We start from the raw sequence: 26,405 nt of genomic DNA on the forward strand, positions 1-26,405 counted from the left end.
CTGTGGTACAGACTCATGGGGCTGAGCCAAGGAGTCTGTTTTCTGCCTGTTGGGGGAATTGGGCAACTCATGTTTTACATACCGATGCAGTGTGGATATCAATTCTACTGGAGTTCTTGTAAGTACTACTTTATCCAATGCATTTGTAAATGTATACGATTATATCTGTGTTACTCACAGGAGCTACTGTTTAATATCTTAAACTAAAAGCATGTGTCTTCACAGGAGCATGATTCATTTCGGTTATGCAATTCACAAATGACCTGCAAGGATGCTGCCACTGAAGCTGTGGGTTGCAAACATCCTACACAGTGTTGCTGCACACCCCTGGATTCGTCTCTCCACAGGGAATCACCTTCACACTTTGGGTTCTACCCCATCGACTGGTCACAGTCATTCCTGCCTGAGTCACTCTCCCCTGGACTCTGGTACACCATTAGTCTCATTTCCCTGTGGCCTGGGGTCTTTCCTCCACCCCACACTGGCCAGTCAGGGGCTCAGGTCTTTTGAGGTTAGGAGAAGAGGGAGAAACAAACACTGGCAAGCACTTAGTCCCACACCAGTAATATGGTGTAGGAGGGTGAGTATCCTAATCAGAACAGATACTGGCCAAAAGACTCAGGGTCAGAATCCCAGTGTGTCTGATGCTGTGGAAGTTTCTTTTCAAACAATGTGGAGAATATACACGGCCTGACAGCCTATTTGAAAAGAAAATGCCATGGGCCCTCAAGGATCCCCAAACTGCAGGAGGGTTGGAGCTCGCGGACAGTCCAGGAGGGAGGGACTCTGTGTAATACTTCCTGCTGAGGCTCTGGGCTTAAAGGGGAGCTGGGACTGCACATGCCCTCCCCTCAGCTCTCAGATATTCGCTTACACTCAAAAACACCTTTCCATGCTCATACACTTTTTTGGGCTTTCATTTGCCTTGTTTCATTGAATAAAATATGCTTCCAGAAAAATGCACAATCATAAGTGTACAGCTCCATGTACACTCTCTTTTACAAAGAGAACTGTCTTAGTTTACTTCGTACTGCTGTAACAGAACACCTGACACTGGATAATTTACAAATAAGAGAAGTTTACTTTTCACAGTTCTGGGGGCTGGGAAGTCCAAGATCAAGGCATCAGAATCTGATGAGAACCTTCTTGCTGCATCCTCACACAGCAGATGGTGGAAGGAGGTGAACCCACACCCATGAGCCCTTTTTATAGCATCATTAATTCATTCACGAGTCTTCAGTGAACTTTAATTTCTGAGGTTTGTAGGGGATTGGTATTCCCTCATATGCTAGATGTTACGCTTGCTGTCAAAACCAGGCCATGCATTCACTCTTTCATGATAGACTCGGGATACAGCAAGAACACATCCTCTAAACAAAGACAGAACATGACCACAATTTCCACAGGCCCTTCTTCTCCCTCCAGTGACTACTCACATCTACAGCAAGCACAATCCTGATTTGTAACAGCAAAGTTCCGTTTTGCATCTTCTCAACCCTGTATAAATGGAATCATATAATGCATTCTCATCTTTGACTTCTTTTGCTCAACACTGTAATTCTGAGATTCATATATGTTGCTGCGTACAGTTTGTTAATCCTCATTTCTGTACAGTGTTCTGTTCTATGAATATACCACTTAGGAATTCATTACCCTATTGATGGGTACTGGTATCATTTCCAGTTTTCACTGTTATATGTAGCACTGTTGTGTACATATGTTTTGATGCATATATGGATGTATATGTATATTTCTATGCGGTTTGTACTTCACAGTGGAATTTCTGGTAGATTGGGTTTGTGTATATTCAGCTTTAATGAACATTGTCAAATAACTTTCCAAAGTGGTTGTACAAATTTACTCCCTGACAGTAGTTTATGAGGGTGTTCACTGTTCCATATCCTTACTTAGTAGTTGGCGTTATCTTTTTAAATTTAGACTTTCTGTTGAATGTGTAGTAATATCGCATTGGGTTTTCATTTGCATTTCATGGATGACTAATGACATTTAAGCACTTTTTGATGTGTCTATTGGCCATTCGGATATTCTCTTTTGTGATGTTTTCTTCAAGCCATTTGCCCATAATTTCACTGGATCATCTGTTTGTTTTAATTGATTTGTAGTACTTTTAAAAATAGATTCTGAATGCAAGTCTTTGTCAAATATTTGTGTTACAGGTATAATCTCCTTTTTTATGGCTTGCTTTTTTACTAATGGGGTCTTTTGATATATAGAACATTTCAACTTTAATATAATTCAATAATTATAGTAATCATTTTCTTTCTCTTCCTAGATAGTGCTTTTGGTATTTTATTTTTTAAATCTTTACCTACTTCAAGTAAATGAAGATACTTTCCTTTTTTTAACCATAATCTTTACTTTTTTATACTTTGATCTTTATGATGCAATCTATATGGACTTGGTTTTTTTCAAGCTGTGAAAACAGGGATCAAGATGTATATTACCTGTGAACATCCAACTAAGTCAGCACCATATATCGAACAGCTCACCCATTCCTTGCTGCACTACATCATTACCTTTGTCCTTAGTTAAGTGACTACGTGTTTGGATCAGCTTCTAGACTCTGTTCTGTTTCACTGTTTTATTTGTTTATTCTTGCACCAATACCACATGGTATTAATTACTGTAACTTTATAAGAAGTCTTGATAGCTAGCAGTGTGTCTTCCAGCTGTGTTCTTTAAACACTCTTCTCTATTCTTGGTCTCTAATGTTTCCATATGTTTCAGAATCAGCTTAATTTCCCCCAAGAAATCTGCTGTGATTTGGACTGGAATTGCATTAACTCTGTAGACCAGTTTGAAAATAACTGACATCTTTACAATACTGAGGCTTTCAATTCATGAACACAGCAGATCTCTCCATTTATTTAGACCTTATTTATTTTTCCTCTGTAATGCTTTCCATATAAAGATTATTTTCTCTCTTTCATTAGATTTATTATCAGTTTATGTCTTTGATGCTATTGTAAATATTTTTAAATTTCATTTTTGAACTGAATATTGCAGATATATAAAAATATCCTTGATTCTTGTATAGTAAACTTGAACCCAGTAGCCTTGCTAAATTTACTTATTTCTAATAAATTTGTTGACCATAGATTCTTTTGAATGTTCTACATAAACAATCATATGCTTTGCAGTCTGTAACTTTTTTTCCTTGCCTTATTGCAATGGTTAAGATCTCTAGTACAATGTTTAATAGAAATAGTATTCGGAAATATTCCTAATCTCAGGGTGAAAGCTTTTAATATTTCACTATTAACTATGATATTTCCTGTAAGATTTTTACTGATGATCTTTACCAATTTAAAGATGTTTCCTTCCAGTCCTAGTGTGTTAAGTGTTAACTATGAATATGTATTTGATTTTATCAAATGCTTTTTCTGCATCATTCTATTGAGATATGTTTTCTGCCTTATGATGCTAATATAGTGAAATACACTAATATTTAAATGGAAACATAATTCATATATCTTAAAAATCATAATTTTAAAGAGTACAATTCAGTGGTTTTTAGTATATTCACAAAGTTGTGAACTATTACCATCATATAACTCCAGAACATTTTCATCACTCCAGAAAGAAACCTCATACCTACTAGCAGTCCTTCCCCATTTCCCTTTTCCCCTTGGCAGCCACTAATCTACTGTCTGTCTCCAATATCTATCTCTATGGATTTGCCTATTCTGAACATTTCATGTGAGTGGAATATGGCCTTTTGTGTCTGGCGGTTTTCAACTAGCATAATATTCTCAAAGTTAATCCATGTTGCCACATGAATCAGTACTTCAGTACTTTTCATGGCAGAATGATGTTTTATTGTACAGATACACTACATTTTGTTTACCATTCATCAGTTGATAGGTACTTGGGTGGTTTTCACTTTTAGTCTATTGTAAATAAAGCTATAATGAACATTTGTGTACAAGCTTTGGGGGGTACATAAGTTTTTAACTGTCTAGGAGTGGGCGTAAAGTGGCATCTTGTAGTTTTAGTATTTCTTCAGTGACTAATGATATTGAGCATCTTTTCATGTGCTTGTTGGCCATGCATACATCTTCTTTGGAGAAATGCTTACTCAAGTCTTTTTGCCCATTTTTAAATTGGATTGTTTACCTTTTGGTTGTTGAGTCATAAGAGTTCTTTATATATTCTGGATATCAGACCCTTATCTGATATATGATTTGCAAATATTTTCTCCCATTCTGTGGTCATCGTTTCATCTTCTTGACAGTGTCTTTTTGAAGGACAAAATTTTAAATTTTGACAAAGTCTTACTTATCTATTTTTTTTTCAATTGCCTGTGTGTGTGGTGTCATATCTAATAAACCATTACCTCATCCAAGGTCATGAAGATTTATGCGTTTGTTTTCTTCTCAATGTTTTCTAGTTTTAGCTCTTACATGTAGGTCTTTGATATGTTTTGAGTTAATTATGCATATTGTATAAAGAGAGATCCAACTTCATTATTTTGCATGTGGATATCCAGTTGTCCCAGGTAGTTTGTCAAAAATAAATCCAGTTGAATGGGTTGAAAACACTGATTTTGTGATGTTAAGCCAAAATCTTGCATTTCTAAAATAAATAATTCACTTAACTTTACTTTCTAATATTTTCTTTAAAATATTTATAAGTATGTTCATTTGATATAGTGACCTATAATTTTCCTTTCTTGTAATGAACCTGCCACCCTTTGGTATTAAAATTATGGTAGCCTCAAAGTGAATCGGGAATTATGTTTCTTTTTCTATTATTTCAAACAGTTTGTATAAGACTAGTGTCAATTCTTTAAATGTTTAAAAGAATTTGCTGGTGAAGCAAAAATCTGGACTGGGGATTTGTTTATGGGAAAGTTATAGTTACAGATTCAACTTTTTTTTTTTTTTTCTTTTTTTTCTGAAACACAGTCTCACTCTGTCATCCAGGCTGGAGTGCAGTGGTGTGATCTCGGCTCACTTCAATCTTCACCTCCCAGGTTCAAGCGATTCTCATGCCTCAGCCTCCTGAGTAGCTAGGATTACAGGAGCATGCCACCACGACCAGCTAATTTTTGTATCTGGTCTCAAGCTCCTGACCTTAAGTGATCCACCTGCCTCAGCCTCCCAAAGTGCTGGGATTACAAGTATGGGCCACTGTGCCCAGCCCAGATTCAACTTCTTAAATAGATATAGACAATTCAAATTTTCTATTTATTCTTTTGGGTGGTGGTTGTTGTTGTAGTTGTTGTTGTTGTTACAGGGTCTTACTCTGGTTGCCCAGGCTGGAGTGCAGTGGCAGCATCTCAGCTCATTGCAGCCTCGACCTCCCGGGCTCAGGTGATTCTCCCACCTCAGCCTCCTGAGTAGCTGGGATCACAGGTGCACGCCACCACGCTCAGCTAATTATTTGTATTTTTAGTAGAGATGGGGTTTCACATGTTGGCCAGGCTGGTCTTGAACTCCTGGACTTAAATGAGCCCCCCACTTTGGCTTCCCAAAGAGCTGGGATTACAGGCATAAGCCACCATGCCCAGCCTTCTATTTACTCATGAGCTGGTAAATTGTATTTTCCTAGAAATTCCATTTCATGTGGATTTTCTGATTTGCTGACATAAAGTTCTTCATATTATATTCTTAGAATACGAAGATTTGGGGTTTTTAAAAACCTCGGGCTTTTTCTAGGGTTTTATATTGGTAATTTGTGCCTTTTTTCTATTTTTAAAATAGAGTTTAGAGTAGTTTTAGATTCACAGCTAAATTGAGCAGAAGGTACAGAGAGTTCCCATATACCTTCTTCCCCCACACATGCACAGCCTTCCTCACCAGAGTGATACATTTGTTACAATCAATACATTATCATAACACAGTGACACATCTTTATCATCCAAAGTCCATAGTTGATACACTAACGTTCACTATTAGTGTTGTACATTCTATGGGTTTTGATAAATGTATAATGGCATTTAGCCATTATTATAGTATCATACAAAGTATTTTCACTGCCCTAAAAATCTTCTGTGCTCTGCTTATTCATCTCTCCTTCCCCTCTAACCCTTGGCAACAATTCATCTTTTTACTGTCCCCGTAATTTTGCCTTTTCATATAGATGAAATCATACTGTATGTCTCCTTTTCAGATTGGCTTCTTTCACTTAGCAATATGCATTTAAATTTCCTCTATGTCTTTTCATGGCTTGATAGATCATTTCTTTTCAGAGTTAAAAATAATATTCCATTGTCTGTATGTACCAGATTGTTTATCCATTTACCTGCTGAAAGACATCGTGGGCAATTACAAATAAGTCTGCTACAAACATCTGTCTGCAGTCTTTCTGTGGACATAAGTGTTCAGCTCATTTGGATAAATACCAGGAAGCATGGTTGCTAGACTGTCTGGTAAGAGTATGCTTAGTTTTGCAAGAAACTGCCAAACTGTCTTTCATCATAAGCTGTGCCATTTTTCATACCCATTAGCTAATTCCCATTAGCGTTCCTGTTGCTCCATGTGCTCACCAGCATTCAGTGTTGTCAGTGTTTTGGAAAATCACCATTGTAATAGGTATGTCATGATATCTCATTATTTTATTCTGCAGTTCCCTAATGATATATGATGAGCATCTTTTCATATGCTTATTTTCCATCTGTATATCTTCTTTGGTGAGGTATCTGTTCAGATCTTTTGTCCACTTTTTAATTAAGTGCTTTTTTTTTTTTTTTTTTTTTTTCTTATTGTTGAGTTTTAAGAGTTCTTTTTACAGTTTGGATGACAGTTCTTTGTCAGATGTGTCTTTTGTAAACATTTTATCCCAGCCTGAGACTTATGTTCTCATTTTCTTTTTTTTTTTTAGATCAGTCTTGCTAGGGGTTTATCAATATTATTAGTCTTTTCAGAGAACCAATCTCTGGGTTTGTTGCTATCCTTTTTATACTTTTTGAGACTGCCTTTAGACTTTTTAATGCAAGTTTTGATGTCATTTAAAAATTGCCCTAGTTCAAAATACTGTCTAACATCTATTGTAATTTATTTTTGAACTGTCAGTTATTTAGAAGTATAATGCTTAATTTCTAAATATTTCAGGCTTTTCTGGGGTTTTTAAAAAATTGATTTTTAGAGTAATTTTACTTTGGTCAGAGAACATATTTTAGATGATTTACCCTTTGGAATTCGTTGGGACTTAAAGACCAGCATATGATAAATTTTGGTAAAAATTCCGTGGGTACTTGGAAAGAATACCTCTTCTGACACTGCTGGTTATAGTATTCTACAGATATCAGTTAGGTTAAATTTATTATTCATTTTGTTGTAATCGTCCATATTATTAATGACTACTTGTACTATCAGGTACTTCTAGGTCTGTAATTTTGTTTTCTATATTTTGAAGCTATATTATTAGTTGCATTAAAATACAAACTACATCTTTCTGGTAAATTTATCTTTTTATCTCTATGAAATGTTCCTCTGTGTCCTTAGTAATGCTTCTTGACTTACATTTATCTCAACTGATATTTGTATAGCTATATCAGCCTTTTTTGGTTGGTGTGTTTTCATCATCCTTTTACTTTCAATCTTTCTCTTAACACTCAAAGTATGCCTCTTGAAAGCCAGATATAGTTAGGTTTTTAAAATATTTACCCATGTGTTAGGCAGCCTCTAACCTCTAATAATGAGGTCATTAAGATGACCTCAAATGACCAACCTCTTGGTATTAAAGCCTTTTGTAATCGCCTTCCTTGTGTGAGGACTGAACCTGACTAACCTCTAGTGAATTCTAATGGTTAGTTTTGCTCATGCAAAATGGAGTCACTTGTGTCAAACCCTGACAAAATGGAGCCAGGGAAGGCTATGAAAGGAGGGATTTTGTGCACGATTTGCCTGATAACAGAAGCGAATCAAAGCTTACCATTTAAGTCACACAAAGACAGCAGGACAGCTAATCACTTTTGTAAGAACACTTGCCCAACACACTGACTCATATGCAAGGCCAATCGAACAAAATATAATTTTAAGATTACAAATTTCAGCCAACAACTGCGGCCACTGACAAATCACCACTTGCCAGCTCCCAAAAGACACTATCCCCAATGACTTTCTTTCAAAACAACTTGTATAACCTCCTGTTTCCCCAATAAAACCCTAACATTTTCCTTTCCTCTGGACATACTGGAGGACACCTTGGTCTGTATGTATGACCTGGTTTGCAATCCCACATCTTGTGTATTATTCCCCAATAAAACCTTTTTACTTAGAGATTCATCTTTCTATACATTTTTATGTTGACACACGTTATTTTGCACGTATAGATACAATTCTCTCTGTAGGGCAAATTCCTAGGATTGATGGGTTTAAAAATGTAATGTACCTTTGTAATTTTAATAAGATAGTGTCAACCCTTTATAGTTTGCACTAGTTTATACAATGTATGAGACAATCTAACTACACACTTGCCATTATAGTGTGTTAACACACTTTAGTATTTTTGGTAGGTGAAAAGCTTCTATTATTAAGCATTTTCATATGCTTTAAAGTCATTTGTATTTTCTCTTCTATTAAACGTCTCTGTTAATCTCCTTTGCCCATTTTTATATTGGATTGCTAATCTGTTTTCTTTTTTATTGATAGGGACTCTTTCTGTTTTAGATAACTTAGTCCCTCATCTTGGCAGAGTTACACATTTCTTGCCCAGGTTCTCATTTGCATTTGCTTATGGTGCTACTGTCACGATGAAATTTTTTATGTCTATGAAGTCTAATCTAGCAGTCTTTTCTTTTATGGCTTCTGGGTTTTGTGTCATACTTAGAAAGGCCTTCCCCACTCTTAGGTTATAAAATAACTTTTCTTTTTTTTTTTCTACTTTTAGAAGTATTTTTTTAATGTTTAAATCTTCAGACTGTCTGTAATTTGTCCTGGTATAAGAGGTGAAGTATAGATCCAACTTAATTTTTTTCAACAGAGCCCTACCTAGTAGTTCCCACCCCATTTGCTGACTAATCTTTTTTCCACTGATTGAAAAGCCACCTTTATCATCTTCTCAATTCTTGTATTTAGATCTATTTCTGAACTGTTCTGTTCCACTCATCTGTATGACTACTCACAAATTACTACCACTGTTTTAATTGCTGTAGATGTAAACATTTTAATATCTAGTAGTCTCCCTCTATCACTATTGGTTTTGAATATGAACTTTAGAATCAATTTATGTAATTTTTTTCAATTCTATTGATATTTTTATTGAAGATCACATTAGATTTGTAAATTGAGAGAAGTTATATCTTTATGATGCTGTGTATTTCTATGCGAGAACGTGGTATATCTTCCCATTTGTTTGGGCCTTGTTTCATCTCTCATTAGCATTTTAACCTTTTCTACAAATAATATGTCTTGTGTTTATTCCTATGTTATCATTTATGTTTTGTGCTGTTATAAAATGGGTCTTTTCTTCCCTTAGAGCTTGACATTAGACATTGTATCTATAAAAGCTATTGATTTCTGAAAATTAATTTATTCTTATTTTGCAAGGTCTGGTTAGTCTTTAGTTTCTAAGTAAAAAACTCAGTATCATCTGAAAATTACAATTTTCTCTTCTAATTTCTGTATCTTTCTTTCACTTGTCTGTTTCGCCTACGTCCTACAGAACATTTTTAAATAATAGTGCTAATTAGTGGACATCTTTTTCTTGTTCCTGACTTTAATGAAATTGCTTCTGGTATTCTCAATTAAGCACAACGCAGGCTTTGGATTGAGATAAATATATTTTATCATATTAAGGAAACATCCAGCTATTCCTAATATTAAATGATCCTTGAATTCCTGAAATAAGCCTTATTTAGTCATGGTGAATTAGTCTTTCATCTAGAGCCAGCCTGACTGGGTTCAAATCCCGGCACCATTACTTCTTGGTTTTTGTGTTCAAGCATAATACTTCACAACTTTATGACTCAGTTTCTTTGTCTCTTAAATGGGGATGATAAGAATATCTACTAATTAGGTTGCTGTGAAAATCAATTGACTATATGGAAAGTTGAGCATCTTTTCATATGTTTGAGAGACATTTGCATTTTTTTCAGTGAACCGTCTGCTCATATCTCTTCCACAGTGGTCTACAGGAAATTCTCTATTTTTATGTTATTTATAAATTAGAAGGATTAGCCTTTAATCTGTGATGTAAATTGCAACCATGTTTCTGGGTTATCACTTGTATTTTAGTTTGCTTACTGTGTATATGCATACAAGATTTTTTTAAAACAGTCAAATATATCTCTTATTGCATCTGAATTTTTAGTAGTATTTAGTGTGGAAGAGTATATTATTGGTTCCAAAACTTTTCAGTTCCCTATATCCCCATCCTTTGCCATGTGGATTTACATTCCCTTCTACCAAAGGAGTGGAGTGTATTTTTGTACTGGTCCAAGGAGATGAGAGACACTTAGAGCAGATATACCCCAGCTGAGTTCAGTGGCATTATTATGCAATAGCTAACCCAGGTTACAAAGCAAGGGTCCATAGTCTTTTTTAAATAAAAGTTTGGATAGTGAATATTTTAGAGTTTGCGACCACATAAAGTCTCTGTTCCAAGATCTCCTCTTTTTGTTATTGAACACTTTAAAGGTGGAAGAAAAAACAAAGCAAAACACCATTCTTAGCTTGCAGCAGCCCAAAACTAGGCCTTGGGTCAGTCAGATTTGGCCTACAGGCTATGTAGCTTGCTGACCCCTGTCACAGAGGAATTCATCTTTTTTTTTTTTTTTTCTAGTAGTTGTATAGTTTAAATTGTACAATTAAATCTCTCTTCAATTTGAAAATTATCCTGGCATAGTGTGAGAAACAGATCCACTTTTTCCTGTATGGTTATATATTTATATGTAGCCACTAAACTATATCCAATTATCTCAACACCATTCATTTTTATAATCCATCTTTCCCCCCTACTGACTTAGGGCACCACCTTTATTGTATCCTGAATTGTCATATGCAATTGGGCCTGTTTCAGAATTTTCTATATTGTTCCATTGACCTATGCATGCACCTCTACCACACTTTCAGAGTTGAGACTTTGTTTTAATACGTAGTGGGACTAGCCCTCCTCCTATCAAGTGCTCTCTTAAAAGGGTTTCCTTGGGCTGCTCTTGTGTATTTGTTCTTCTAAATGAACTTTACAATCAATGTGTCAAGCTCCAGAAAAAAAAACTGATGGCATTTTGGGGGTCCCATAACATCTTTCTGCAGAGTACACAGGCCCAGATTTTAAACTACTTACTAAATTTGTTTAATGTTACAGAACTAATCACATTTTCTATTTCCCCTGAATGAGTTTTGAGAAATTATTTTCTCTAGGAATTTTGTCTAAGCTTTCAAATTTATTGGTTTAAGTTGTTTATATTCATAACTTTATCTGTGAGAGTTCTTTGATAACTGGATTGAAGGTTCATTCCTCCAGAAAGAATCTGTGGTTGCTTCTAGTAGTTACCTGGGGTTACAATTGGCTTGGGTCTACGGTAAATTAAATTTCCTCATGCAGTATTCTGCACCATACAAGTAGTACAAATTTGAGCCCCAACCCTCTATATAAGGGACAACTTGTTCAACATTTTTAGGTTGGTAGGAGAGAAACAACTTTTCCTTCACCCAGGGCCAAAGTCAGGAAAGTTTTGTCTTACTTGCTTTCCTAGGTTTAAGCTTTCATGTCATTTTTTACTTCTATAGATTTTTTTCATTTCTCATCATTCTTCTGGGTATTTAGAAACAATTTTTGTTTTTTTGTGTTTGTTTGTTTTTCTAGAGGAGCAATGATAAAACTAACTTCAAAAGTAAAAGAATTCTGTAAGGATGCTCAGTACCTCAGCATCACGCAATATACCCAGGTAACAAACCTGCACGTGTACCCCTCAAATCTAAAATAAAAGTTAGAAAAAGAAAAAAAAATCTTTTCCATGCATTTCATGGCTTTAGGGCTTAGATTATACTAAGCTAAGAAGATAAAAATTGACTGACCGTTGGCTGCAAAACAAAAAGAGTTTGCTACTGACTGCTATGGCATAAATGTTTGTGTCCCCCGAAAACAGGTGGAAATCCTAATCCCCAAAGTGTTGGTATTGGAGACAGGGCCTTTGGGAGGTCATTAGATTAGGAGGGTGGAGCCCTACTGATTGGGATTTATGTCCTTATACAAGAGACCCCAGAGAGCTAACTAGTCCCCTTCACCATGTGAGTACACAACTAGAAGGTGACATCTATGAACCAGAAGGCAGGCTCTCACCAGACACTGAATCAGCCAGCACCTTGATCTTGGACTTCCCAGACTGTGAAACTGTAAGAAATAAATTTCTGTTGTTTATTTAAAAAAAAAAATAAGGCAGCAAGATACATTAGCATACAAAATCAGTAGCTTTTATATATAGAGCAATAACCAGTTAGAAGACATAATGGCAGAGGAAATCTCACTTACTAGCAAATAAATTAAATACTTAGGGATAAGCTTAGCCAGAAACGCACAAAACCTACACAAGGATAATTTTAAAACACTGCTGAAAAGGCACAAAATAGACTTGAATAAATGGAAATACATCCTCTGTTCTTGGATAGGATGACTCCACATTTTAAAGATGTTAGTTCTCCCTAAATCAGTTAATATCATATAATATCAATAAAATACCAATGTACCTTAAAAAATGAATTTAGACAAGTTGATACTAAAGTTCATATGGAAAAACAAACATGTTTGAATAGCCAGAAGCACAACAAATAGGAAAAATTATGAGGGGGACTAGCCTTGCCAGTCATTAAAACATACTATAAAGTCTCTATAATTAAAACAGTGTGGTACCATGCACAAGTAGACCAGTGGAATAGAAGAGAAAACCCAGAAAGACCCAAGTACATATGGATCCTGGATTGAATATCAAACCAGAAAAACAACATTACTGGGAAAACTGCTATAATTCAAATAAAGTATGTAGTTAATAGGATTGTGCCAATGTTAATTTCCTAGTTTCAATAATTGTACCATTGGTATGTAAGTTAACATTAGAAGCTGAGAGGACACACAGGAAATCTATTTTTGCAGCTTTTCTGTTAAGTCTAATTTTTTTTTTTTTTTTAAAGGTTTTGGATCAAGAGCCCCTGAGAATGTGGAAAGGGAGCTCTGTGTCAGGCTAACATGGAACACCAGAGGGAATAAATCACCACTGCTCACATTCCCTGAGTTGGTCTCACTTTATCTCTGGCTGGTCAGCTTTTGCTTGGATTCTATAAAATACATGTCTTTTCAATAAATTCCATGTCATGCTTTAAAATGTAAAATTAAAAATTGGTGTTATAAAAAGTTTTTGTTAATCCTCCAAATGCATTTCTTTGTTTTCATTGGTAGGGTCTTTAAAAATACTTAGTCATGCTAATTGAAATACTTCATTTCTTCTACGACAATTGTTATATTAGATTTCTTTTGATGTCATTTTTTGGCAAATTATACCTTCCTAGAAAATTATCCATTTAATCCAAGTTTTTTAATTGTTTGCGTACAGTTGAGCAAAGTATATTTTATGGCTCTTATATATTATCTGGTAATTTTTATTTTGTGTTTGTCTTCTCTTGTAATGGTGGCTAAAATGTTACATATTTTACTGCATATTTTAAAAATTAGCTCTTTAATTCCGTTTCCCCATTTTTCTAATTAATTTTTCTGGATTCTTTTAGTCTGCTTTTAAAAGATGCCTTTTCCTAATATTTTGAGTTATACAACATTTATCTTAGTTTTTAATATACAAATTTTAGGGCAATGAATTTTCCTCTGAGCACTGTTTTATGTGTATCTCAGAGGAACAAATTTATAGTCTAGACATGAAATGCTTTTCAATGCTTTGCATTTCCTAATCAACCCAAGAATAGTTGAAGAGCTCAAAAACATTTTAGATTGCAGATGAGCAGTGTTTTCTGGCTTTAATTTATTGCATTCTTTTTTTTTCTGACCACTTATCCTCAAATTCTAAGTTTATTACATTTTTATCAGCAAATGCCATCTGTTGTTCCTTTTCTTTGTTCTGAAACTTATGTTTTCTGTATGCTCTAATACACAGTCAAATGGGGAAATGTTTTATGGGTACTTTAAAGTGTAGTTACCATTTTTAGGGTAAAGTCTAGTATGTATCAACTAGATCTTATGTATCTTATTTAAATCATCCCATGTCCTAGGTTTTATCCATTGATTTGTCATGAACTGACAGAACTGAATTAAAATATCTGACTAACACTGTATTTCAGTTTCTTCCTGTGTCTCCCATGGCTTCCAATACATAAATGGTTTTCCATTATTTGGTACAGATATTGAGAAACATTATATCTTGTGAGTCACACCCTTTAGCATTATGTAGTGTTTTTATTTTTCTTTCAATTCTTTTTCCCTAAGTTCAACCTTGCCTGATATGCAGACTACAACTCATTTTCTTATTTGTGTTTGCTTGGTTTACTTTTGCTCAACCTTTCTGAATCTTATAACATGAAATTAGTGTTTGCTGCCATTTTTGCCTTTTATCTATGGCTAAGTTTACTTTTATTAATATGACAGGTACATTTGTTCCTATTCTATTGTTTTAGAAATCTTTCATTTTTGTGATTTGTTTGGTTGTGCATACATGTTTTTTCTCATAATTAGCAGTCTGAATTTTTCTTCTAGTGATAATCTCTTTAATCATATTTTCATATGATCCCCATAATCCTCTATTTCATTAGTCAATATACCTTCTCTAGTATGAGCAATGAAAAATTAGTATATTTACCTCTCCTCCCTATACTATTTTAATAATGGAACATAAAAGTCACTTTCTTATTTCTATGTACAAAAGCTAGACTATATCACCTAATTTAAAATGCTGGTCAGTCAGAAGCTGTTCAGGAAAAATGTTGGCCCAAAACTCACAATTATTTCACTTTTATGCAGTTTCAAAAGGTTTAGCTAACTTTATTTATAGCACGGTATTAATGAGACCAAAATCATGGGATCAGAACTTAGTGTGAGCCAGCAGATTGGTTTTATCCCATGGGCACTTTCTGTAGGCTTAAAATATCAAAGATTGCTAAGGTGTTCAGTCCAAAAGGGGTAAACAGATCAACACAAATTTACCATCACTACTGAGAAACAAAGCCCAAAAAACTTAACTGGCAGTTGAACAACTTCATCGCTGAAGAACAGTACAAGGAACTAAGATCATCACATTGTGCATTAAACTCTACTAAGTCGGTGGTTCAAGGGGAATAACCTCAGACTGGTATCATGCTAGAACATGTAATGGAATCAGTCAGCCATGATTCCAAATAAAGCATTACTTCCAATTCAGTTTAACCTAGTTTTAACATGTCAGTAGCTCCTACCAATAAGTGGGCCTAGCTATATTTCCAACGGAAGGTGACCAAGGCAATGCAAACCTGTTCACATCTCAGTTCCAGCTTTGTATGCACAATGGGCCAGTTGCAGTAGGGTTTCCATGAATACACCCTGAGCTTAGCAGAGGAATACTGCAATAGTTCTCCAACTCAACAAGTAAGCCAGTATACACAGGACCCTTCACTTCCTGTCTCCTGCCTTCCTCTCTCTGTTCCTCTACAAGCTTTACATGTGGGCCATACGAAAACACTTGCAGTGCTCTGAACAAACCATGCTCTTACCCTTGGAGGGCTTGATCCACTCTTCTTAACTCCTGCTCATCCTTCAGGATTTCATTCCGTGTTTTTTTTTTTAACTCTTCCACTGCCCAGTTTGAGTTAAAGTGCCCTCTTCCTTGCTGCCAAAATACCCTGTCATTCTAATACTTGCTTTTCTTGTCTCTTCCTCAGAAGACCATGAACATCATGACAGCAGGAATGCCTTCCTTCTCTGTATACCCAGCTCCTAGCAGAGTGCTTGGCATAAAATGTGTTCTATACACATCTACTGAATAAAGGGACATTTCTAAAAGCCAAGACTGTTAAGGCAGCTTTTGCTAACAGTCAAAGAAATGTTTACCAAGGTGTTGAAAAGTCTATCACTAACATTACGATCTCATAACACGTATCTTCCTCACTTAGGAATCAGTTGTGCCTTGGTACACAAAGGACAATACCTTTTTATTGCCATAGGTTTGCAAGATCTGCAAGATTTAATTGACTTTTCTCTCGCTCTGGTCACTCTCAAGAACAAAACTAGGTTGTTATAAGAGGATGTCACAGAAACCAGCTATCTCCATTCAATGATGTACGCACAGAGAAGGGATGAGCCCATTCAGTGGCCTGGTAGAGAAACAGCCCAAGAGAAACAAGTCAATAAAGAGGTCTCATCAGACACTGGCCCAGGGCCCAGTGGCCCACAGCTTATGCATACGTACATGCCCTCTGACAGTTCAGTTTGTCAAAAGAGGCAGCAGAGGTATTGGTTGGGAACAGACACTCTTTAACATCAAACAGACTTGAATCTGAATCTTCACTGATGCTTAATAGATATGTGACTTGAGCAAGTTTGTCTATTAACTGTATTTCATTGTTTTAAAATGGAGACAAAAGTACCTACCCTTAGAGTTGTTGAATAAGTGAGATGTTGTTTCCAAATGGCAGACCACTAAGTACATATTTGCCATTATTATTATTAGATATTCTGGACAGGGGCCTAATAGTCTCAAGGATAGTATATCTAAGGGGCCCAGGGGTATCCTGCTTTAGGGCAGTTATCCTCTTCCCTAAGAGGTCCCTGAGGAGCACTTGGCTTAATCAGTGTTCAGTAAATGTTTGTTGAATGGGGCAATGGCTCTGGTGGACCTTTGTTATTCTTATTGGCTGTCCAGCATCTGAAGTACCTTCCCACATGTGAGGAAGCTCAACTTTCCAGATAACCTCATTCTGACTTCCTAGCCAGGACACAGGCATATGACTACTAATCAGATCCACCTACCCCATATTTTGAATCAGAAACTAGCGAGTCAAAGACATCAGGAACACACAGCATCACTTCTGATGAAAGTGGAACCCATATATCCAGTTCCAGGGGCAGCATGCAATGGTAACAGTAGACTGGGAAATCAAATTTCACTGTATTCATAGGGCTAGTGGTGATGCCCCAATAAAAAGTTCCTTGATAAAGATCAACATGAAGCTCAAGGTCAAAAAGGGATGAGGCAGCCCAATTAAAAGTCTTAACCAGCAGCAGAAAGCCACAGATTGAAGACAGCATTAGGTGGAGGAGCCTCTTTTGGGCACAGGCCCCCTTACCAGGCCAAGACGCCGAAGAGGAGAAAGCAGAAGAGGGAGCACAGTCCAGGTCATCTTTTCACAAACAGCAACTCATAAGTAAACAGGAGTGATCCACCTTAGAATCTCACTAATCTAATCAGCAATTCCTCCTACCTCACTGGGCTTGGAGGAGGAACAAGGGAGGTAAGAGAAGGACCAGAGTCCTTTAGTATGCTTTCCTAGAAGCCTGCAGTGATTAGTGAATGTGAACGCTCCCCTCTAATCTGTGCTTTTAAGTTGGTGCATTAAGGTGGTATGGCAAAGGAACTCACTGGCACACAGGTGTTCACTTAAGTAACGGAGGTGGTGGCAGAGACCGGCATCCAGTCTGTGCTAGACTGACCTACCAAACAACCCAGAGAAACTGAGAAAGAGCAAAGAAGTGGGAGAAAAATCAGGAAAGCAGGGTCAGGAAAGGGAGCATTCCAAAGAAGGAAGTGGTTATATAGCATCAGTATCATAAAAGTCAACCTATGGGCTACATTTTGACAGTAGAAGTCACTGGTGAATCCAGCAAGACCAGTTTTCATGGTAGCAAGGGTAGCAGCCAGGTTTTAGAGCGGTGGTTCTCAGCCTCAGCTACACTTCTTTTTAAAGACTGAAACCCGTCCCACCTCCCCATGCTGACTTAATGGGTCTGTGGTCCAGTCCAGAATTAGGACGTTTTAAAGCTTCCCAGGTGATGCTAACATGCAGCCAGGGTTAAAAACCACTGCCTCAGTGGACTGCAGAATGGACAGAGTGCAGATAAGGGCAGTATACTTTAGTGGTAGTTAGGCTTTCAAAGGGTTGAGGAAAGGTATTTTTGTTTGAAGCAGGAGTATGTGAACATGTTTAAATGGAAAGCTGTATGTGCCAGGAGTGTGAGGCTGTATCTAGATCAAGTCATTTATCAAGGGAGAGGGCTTAGGGCACAGGAAAAGGGATTCGTCTTGGGCAGGACAGGCACGGGCAAGAAGGTAAGGAAGGGTGTGTGTGAGGGTGTCTAAGCGGGAAGTTCTGCCTGAGGCTGTTACGTGGTGGGGGAGGGCTGAGATTAACTGCTGAGATTGAGAGAAGGTGGGGGTAGAAAGGGTTTATAATAGCCAGTTTGCAGTAGCTGCTGACAACAGGAGGGAGTCTGAGATCAATATTGAGAGCAATTCAAATCGTTACCATGGTTTTGGGGTGGCATCAGTTTGCATGGTCATGAGATTTTTTTTCATGGCCCGCTTGAGGAAGCAAGGTGTAGGACCTATACATAATGAAATGTGTTGATTTTGAGTCAAAGTCATGAAGGCCATCTTTAAGTTCTCTGATATTTTCTTACCCCTTTCAATTAAAAACATTTGAATGAGGGGTCAGCAAGGGTCAGAACTTTCTGAGAAAGAAAACATTAACTTATATAATTTACATCTTAAAGCCTTCTAACTTTTTAGTCTCACACCTTGATAATATCTAGTAACACTAACATTTGTGGCCAGAGGTAGTTTTAACCGGTCTTTAAGATGGAAAAGAAAAATTGTGTGGTGTTTTAAAAGACTGCAAAAATTGAAATGAGAGCTTAACAGCCTACACACATAAGCATCTGAGGAAATGAGAACTCCTAGTGTACCTTTGCAAACACAATGAACTCTTTAGCTATGCATATTCCCTGAAAAGACAGAACCTGGATTTCTGGGCTCTGGCAACCAGTTAGGACCCAGCCCAATTAACACAAGTAAAATATAAAGAAAAAATGGCCACGTTTTTTTTTTTTCAAAGCCTTAAGATTAGAGTACCATATTCTGAAATGCTGAATCCACGAGTCGGACAATAACAACAACAACAAAGCATGAGATTGCTATTGGTCTCCAACCCCTGCAGAATCGCTAGCTGAAATCTAAAAAAAGACAACACGGTGTGATTAAGTGGGATCACAGAAAATTGATTTTTACATGCTCTGAAGTACTGAGATTCAATCCTAGCAAGAGATTATCAATAACTCAACAGCTATTTATTACACACCTATGTACCCAAGGTGGTTTTTTCTTCCAATATTTTTTTTTTCATTTTTATGAGCCATACTTTAAATGATTCATCATTATCATGCTGGAAAATACATGATACTTTCCCTTGAAACTAAGATCTTATGAACAAATGTGGTAAACTCATACCTTACACAAATCACATTTTTACTGCCAATTGTGAAAAATGACTATCATTCATAGACTAACAACTCATTGTTACATTTTTATCCATTTTTATTTTTCATTTTTTGATACAGGATCTCGCTCTGTCACCCTGGCTGGAGTGCAGTGGCCAGATCATGGCTCACGGCACCCTCAACCTCCTGGGCCCGAGTGATCCTCTTGCCTCTGCCTCCCAAGCAGCTGGGACCACAGGCATGCACCACCACAGCCAGCTAATTTTTAAAAGTTTTTGTAGAGACAAGGTCTCACTATGCTGCATAGGCTGGTCTTCACATCCTGCGATAAAGCAATCCTCCTGCCCTGGCCTCCCAAAGTGTTGGGATTATGGGCGTGAGTCACCACACCCAGGCTTTATCCATTTTCAAGGTTATTTCCATCCATCTAAACATAGCCTTTGATAGCATCCTTTGTCAATTTTTCAAAAAGATCTTTCAGGAGCTTGCAAGGGAAAAAAAAATATGAGAAATAAAGACATTAACAGTTTCTGCAAAGAATTATACAAAAAAAAAATCTCTTTACTTATGGAGGGAATATGAGAGCATCTCAGAGCTTAGAAGGAGACCAGTCCATTAAAACATCTTTTTAACTGTGTCAAAGTCTATGGTTCTCAAACTTGAGCATGCACCAGAGCCCCCTGGAGGGCTTACTGAAAGACTGCTGGGCCTTGCGCTGGCAGTTTCTGATTCAGCAGGTCTGGTGTGGGCAAGGTGTGCTGGTGTTGTTGGCCTAGGGACCACACGCTGAGAATTCCTGCTGGGCAGCTCCCTTTCTCTCCACGTTGCTTCCCACTTCTCCACCTTGCCAAGATTGCTTCTTTGCTGAATGTCTTCAGGATGTGCCCCCATTCTTCAATACTGTACTTGAAAAAATTTTTTATTTCCTAAATCTGGCAATTTTACCAAGCATTTATGATGTCTACTTGCAGTGATAGAAAAATGTCTTCTTTCAGCCATAAGTTTTTCTTGCTGGACTTGTTAAAAACCCTATAGTCCATACTCTTCAACAATACTTCTCATCTTCCTTCTTTTTGATGTTGCTGTTTCTGGGCATTTGATGTTCATCTTTTGGAGACATTAACACAGGAGAAAGCATCTCTGTGCCACTTGCATTTAGTTCTGAGTGATGGAATTCACCATTTTCCTCACCCTTTCCCTCTGTACCAGACTTCTTCTAAGGGGAGAAATTGTTGCCAGTGACAGTAACTCTGTGACCTTTCACAACAGGAGTGGGAGATAAGGAAACACTGACAAATAAAATTGGCAGCTCAAGCACTAGCAGAGGGAAGCAGCTGACAAGAGCTAACTGCTTTTACCATCCCTCCAACCATCGCATGAACCATGACGTCCTCCAAGCCATGCCTCCAACTAGACTGCATCCACAGCTGCGAGAGTGAGCCACTCTGCTCTCAGTCCAGCTCAGATAAGCTTCACAAGACATACAGGGCACTGAACACAGCTGCTAATGCTGAGGTTTTTACAGTCTTCTCCCCAGGGGGAGAAACCTGTGTGGCTCAGAACCACAGTAATGAAGCCAAAATGAAACAAAGACCGGAAATGAATCATGCATCACCACCAGGAGCCTACGCCTGGAGCCAAAGTGGAGAACCCATCGCATCAGCAATGACTGTGCCAGCCTAGTTCCTTTGTCTCAACACTCCGTATCTTCTTCAATTCCAAGTGACTTTAATGATAACTCTGCAGCAACAGAACTTTCCAGGCTATATTACAGGTATATAGATACAGCTACAGTGTCTCTAACTCCAAAATGCAAGGCTCTATCAATCTATTTGGAAGTCATAACTAGTTTAGTTACTTGTCCTAGGTGTTGTGCTTTACTTAACAAAGGATGCTCTACAAGCATCACAGACTAAGAAGATTTATTTCAGCTTTTGGCCATTTTGCTACAAAAATAGCCTTGTTAGTAGCCTATTTCATAGCCCAGCAACGTCCTCTAAAATTTCGAATCTCATTTGATTTCTAAACAACTCAAGGCTAATGTGGCCTATTTTCCAATCACATACCACTCAGTAAAAACTATACCCAGCCCCCTCCAAATCCGGTACCAGGTAAACAAGCTACTAATTTCCTTTTATTAGTTCTTACCAAGAGGCAACACAAGGCTGGGCATGGTGGCTCACACCTATTACTACAACACTTAGGGAGGCCAAGGCAGGAAGATTGCTTGAGGTTAGAAGTTCAAGACCAGCATAGGCAACAGAGCAAGACCCCATCTCTACAAAAACTTTAAAAACTAGCCAGGCGTGGTGGCACACTTCTGTAGTTCTCACAACTCAGGAGGCTGAGGCAGGAGGATGGCTTGAGCTTATGAGGTCAAGGTTACAGTGAGCTATGAACACATCACTGCACTCTAGCCTGAGTGACAGATCAAGAACCTGTCTCTAGGAAACAACAACAACAACAACAACAAAAGGCAACACGAGAGTTTTGTTCCTTTCAAATACTGCATCTGAAAAATAAACTAAAATTCCCTTAAACTCGTAATTAAAACCAACTTTTTATTAATGATCCTCACAGAAGCAGATAATGTTTTGACTTCTGCCCATCGTGGAAAACACACAAAATTAGGATTCAGATAGGCCATCTGTGTAGCCAGCTGGGAAAAATCAGAACCCTGAAATAAATAAAAACTGTTTAACTCAGCTTTAGTTATTACTTTTGAGCAGGTCAAATACATGAGCTCAAGGATCATCCTCAAAGTAAGTCGTGTTTCAGAGTTTTTCAACACTGATTACAAAACCTGATTTTTGAAACTAGGTAATTTCTTTGAAAGATAATAGATTTTTCTTAATTTATGACATTATACACTGTGCCGCATATAAAGAAACTTTAAGTTTTAAGATTCAAAATACACTCATTTCTAAGGCTATCCTCTGAAACTGGTTAATACAGAAAGCAAGCAGAATACATTGATTAATAATCCTTAAACATGCACATACAGCACCTTAAAATGAGGAGCACAATTTACAACCCTGTGTTGGAAAGTATTTGTGTGCTTAATATTCTATTCTCTCAGGCAACTAACTTTCTCCCCATTTATTACAGGTAGATGTTGCATTCTTGGGTAATCCCTGTTGAAAGTATTCAAAATGGGTAGAAAAGCATGCCCAAGAAGATAATAAATATTCACGGTATACTGTTTCATAAATAAGCATCTCAGACTGACTCAGGTCTATCACTGAAAAACAAGAGATTATAACCCAGGGCAGAGAAAATCTGAAAGTCTGGGATTCTAGTCCTGGCTTAGTTCTGTGATTTGGAGCAAGTCACTCAATTCTGTGACTGTTTTCGTCTCCTTAAAATGGCATGACTTTGTAGAGATGTTTGAAATGTAAATAATGTTGTATATAAAAATTATTTTTAATGATAGGTAGAAAAGTGGACTATCAGGCAACAAGTTATATAGAAAAAATGTGGGAACACCTTGGCCACCTGACCTTTGGAGGTTTTCACTAATAGGCCATGATCATGGGACCAATCACTGCATGAGTCACACAGCTTGACACAAACAAAAAATTATGTCCACAGATTTCTCTCAAACCCAACCAAGTATGTTAAAAATATATGCCACGGGTCACTATGGTGACAATGCACATGACAACAAAATCTAACCTCATCACTAAAACAATTCAGTGGTACCAATTTATATTCAACAGACATATTTTCTATACTTCTGTGGGTGCAGCCCACAGGGAAGGGAAGTGCAGCCTGGGAAATCCCTGTAAGCACACACACTGCTGCAAGAGAGCCACGGGTGACTCAGAGGTCTGCTGGGCCAGTTTCAGCATTCTCCCATCCCATCATCTCCACTCCTGTTAAGCACACATACTGCTGCATGAGAACCAGAGGCAACTCAGAGGCATGCTGGGCCAGCTTCAGCACTCTCCCACACTGCTGCATGACATGAGAACCAAGGGTGGAACACCCCTGTGAGCACACACACTGCTGCATGAGAACCAAGGGCGACTCAGAGGCATGCTGGGCCGGTTTCAGCACTTTCCCGTCCCATCGTCTCCACCTGCTCTCCCTCTACCATATTCCTGATTATGAACAATTGACATGTTCTCAGTCTTAAAGTGCCATGTAAACTTAGCTTCAAACCCCCTTTTCCAATTAGATTCATGCCCACCCACCTCCCCACTTCATTGATAAAGAAATCTGGAGTTTCCATTGATAAGGACTATAATTGTAAAAGGGAATATGATAAAGCAACCCATCATTACACTTTGTATGGGAAACAGGGGCAATCGCACTTTGGGGGAAGGAGGTGCTGCCCCATCCAGCACCTATTTAAGACAGAAAATAAGCAGCTGCATGAGTGGGAGTCCCTCTACAATGTGACCAGAGCAGGGAGCAACTCACCAAGAGCTTCTGTGTGTTTCAGAGTAAATGCACTCATTGGTATTAAAAAAAAGCCCTTCTGTCAGCCAGGCCCCTGAATGAATGACAGACACTCTTGATAATACTTTTTAGAAAGCGTGGCTTCTCTCCAGCAGCTCCAGGCCATCACTTATTTCTCATTTTGACAAAGTAGCATCCAACTTCAGGCACGACTGTATATATAACTCCACATGCAGCTGAGCCATCATAAACACGCCAAATATAAAGGCATGTCAAAAAGACATTTTACCTCCCCAAAGCATGGCCCCAAGAAGCCATTATTATAATAGAGTATGAATTTCTGCTGCAGGTTATTAACCTATAATACTAACAATAAAGTTCTGCTTAGGACATAAAGGCTTACACTGGGACATGAAGTAGTAAGACACAATTCACTGACTATTTTAAATTTGCTGTACACCTAAACCATCTTCACCATTACACCAAGCTGTGTGTGTGCGTGTGCATGTATACACACGTCCTCTTTCAGTAGAACATAAACTCTGAAGATGAGGTAAAATACAATACAGCTGCTGCTGCTGATGAGCTGTCTGAGTTTCTGCAGACAATCTGCAAAAAAATGGAAGTTCTCAAGGCCCAGTTGCTGGTGTCTCTTTTGAGGCTCCAAAATGAGAACCTCGTTGATTTATCTTATTGGCACTCTGCGTGAATCAAGAGTAGGCTCAAAGGCAAGCCTTATCTCCTGCAAACAATTCCATACAGGTCTCAACTCAGTATTTAAATTTGTTTGGAACTGGCTACAAATTTGGAACTTCCTCAAATGATATTAAAAGCTCTACACAAAACGTATGCAGAAGCAGTTACTGGTTTTTCAAGAACAAAGACAACTGCAAAAAAGCAACAGCTCTGTAAATGGAGCTGTAGTAAATGTTGAGACAGCAATAACAAGGTAACAAATAGAGCAGAGGATGACCTTTTTGTAAAAAATTGCTGCCTCAATATTTTACTATTAAAAAAAAAAAAAAAAGACTCCCACAACATGATCTTCTGAGAGAAAGAGTCCACTGCTGTGTCTGAAAGAGGAGTTGGTTCTGGTGGTGAAAGGACTGGGAATGTCGATTAAGATATGCAAGACTATCTAACACAAAGTCCAACATTTGCTTCAGCAACACCCAGTCAGCTCCTGGAGGGTGAAGTCTTGCTCTCTAGCTGTATCCAGGGCTCTTTTCTTGTGGCATTTTAAAAAATGTAGCAGTAGTTGCATCTGTGGCTTTCTCTGCTGCAGAGGTCCTGACCAACCACTCAGAGCTGGGTGATTTGGGGGCTTGTGATGCTGGTGTGGTTGGCTCCACTGCATCCATGTGAACTAGTAAGGTTACAATAGAGAGGAGCAAAAACATCAAGGGGAGATAAATTAGAACAAGACAAATTAGAATGAGAGACACTTAGAAACAAAATTTTCTTAATCCTTATACTTCATGTCCTAGTAACCTAAGTGGCCACATAAGGTACCTCTTTTTTCTCTACAAAAAAGTAAAGACAAGATTTAAGTAAGATAGTATTTCCTAATCTGAGAAAATGGGTTCAATTGAACAAATAAATAAATTCAGGAGCACGCATTCATAATGTAGTAAAAATCACTTATAAAGTACTTCTGTGCCTATTGCTTAAACAATGAATACTCATGATCTTAATTGTTAATACAAACCCTTACTCATAGATACTCGTAGAGATGACTCATAGTGATCTCCACTTTCTAGATCAGGAACTGAGGTATAGAGAGATCAGATAAATTGTTCAGGGATAAAACAGAGCTGGTTAAATATCAAGATTCAAACACAGATACTGGACTCTAAACCCCACGCTCTTCCTGCCACAACCCATTCCTCCGACAGGGCAGTGTTACCAATAAATATATACCATACAACAAGGAAAATGGCAGAAAAAGAGCACAATCAGGCCCAATATTTTTCCATAAGATCACTAAAGACATTCTGGACAGGAGACATGGCTTGTGCAGAGCTGTCCTGTATACTTCAGAACACTCACCGATCTGGATCCTATCTGCTGAATGCCAGGAACATTCCCCAGTCATTGTGACAAACAAACATTTACTTCACATTTCCAAATGCCCCTGAGCGGAGTGGCACAAACCATCATCTCCACTCACTCTGCTAAGAACAAATATATACTAAAATATGGCAAAACCTAGGAAAGTTTGGATTTTACCCTGTCACCCAATAATTCCACTCCCAGAAATGTAACCTAGAACAGTAATTTTCAAATTTCGGGTCACAAAATCAATTTAGTGGGTCATGACCATTACTTTTTTTTCTCAGTGAAAAAAATAGAAAGTATCAGCACGCACCCAGGATTTATTTCAGATTTACATGTGCAACCAACACACATATTCAAACATGAATTTCTTATTGTGGGCTAATGTAAAAATATCTTGAAAGCTGTTACTCTAGATACAAGAGTTTCTTGAGGGCAAAAGCTTTCAAACATTTTGGAACTTCACCAGAGCAGCAGGAAATACATTTGACAACTCAAATCTCTCTCTCTCTTTTTTTCTCTCATACACACACGCACTCACAACAAACTCAGGCACACATACTCACTCATATTTA

General features: G+C 37.7%; 1 protein-coding gene across 3 annotated transcripts in view; it reads right to left on the bottom strand.

Moving 5' to 3' along the window:
• Window positions 1-2,102: 2,102 nt before the first annotated feature.
• The window catches only part of GPATCH2L (G-patch domain containing 2 like), a 73,547-nt gene continuing 49,244 nt past the window's right edge, over window positions 2,103-26,405 (bottom strand). For 2 of the 3 annotated variants that reach the window (XM_050798817.1, XM_050798818.1), the window contains exon 10: window positions 2,103-25,141. In XM_050798817.1, the coding sequence (XP_050654774.1) occupies window positions 24,981-25,141 (161 nt within the window). In that variant the 3' untranslated portion in view covers window positions 2,103-24,980. The remainder of the gene's footprint in view (window positions 25,142-26,405) is intronic. The other variant, XR_007727550.1, reaches the window with a different exon arrangement.

This window comes from Macaca thibetana, chromosome 7 (genome assembly GCF_024542745.1).
Source record: "Macaca thibetana thibetana isolate TM-01 chromosome 7, ASM2454274v1, whole genome shotgun sequence".
Lineage (NCBI taxonomy): Eukaryota > Metazoa > Chordata > Mammalia > Primates > Cercopithecidae > Macaca > Macaca thibetana.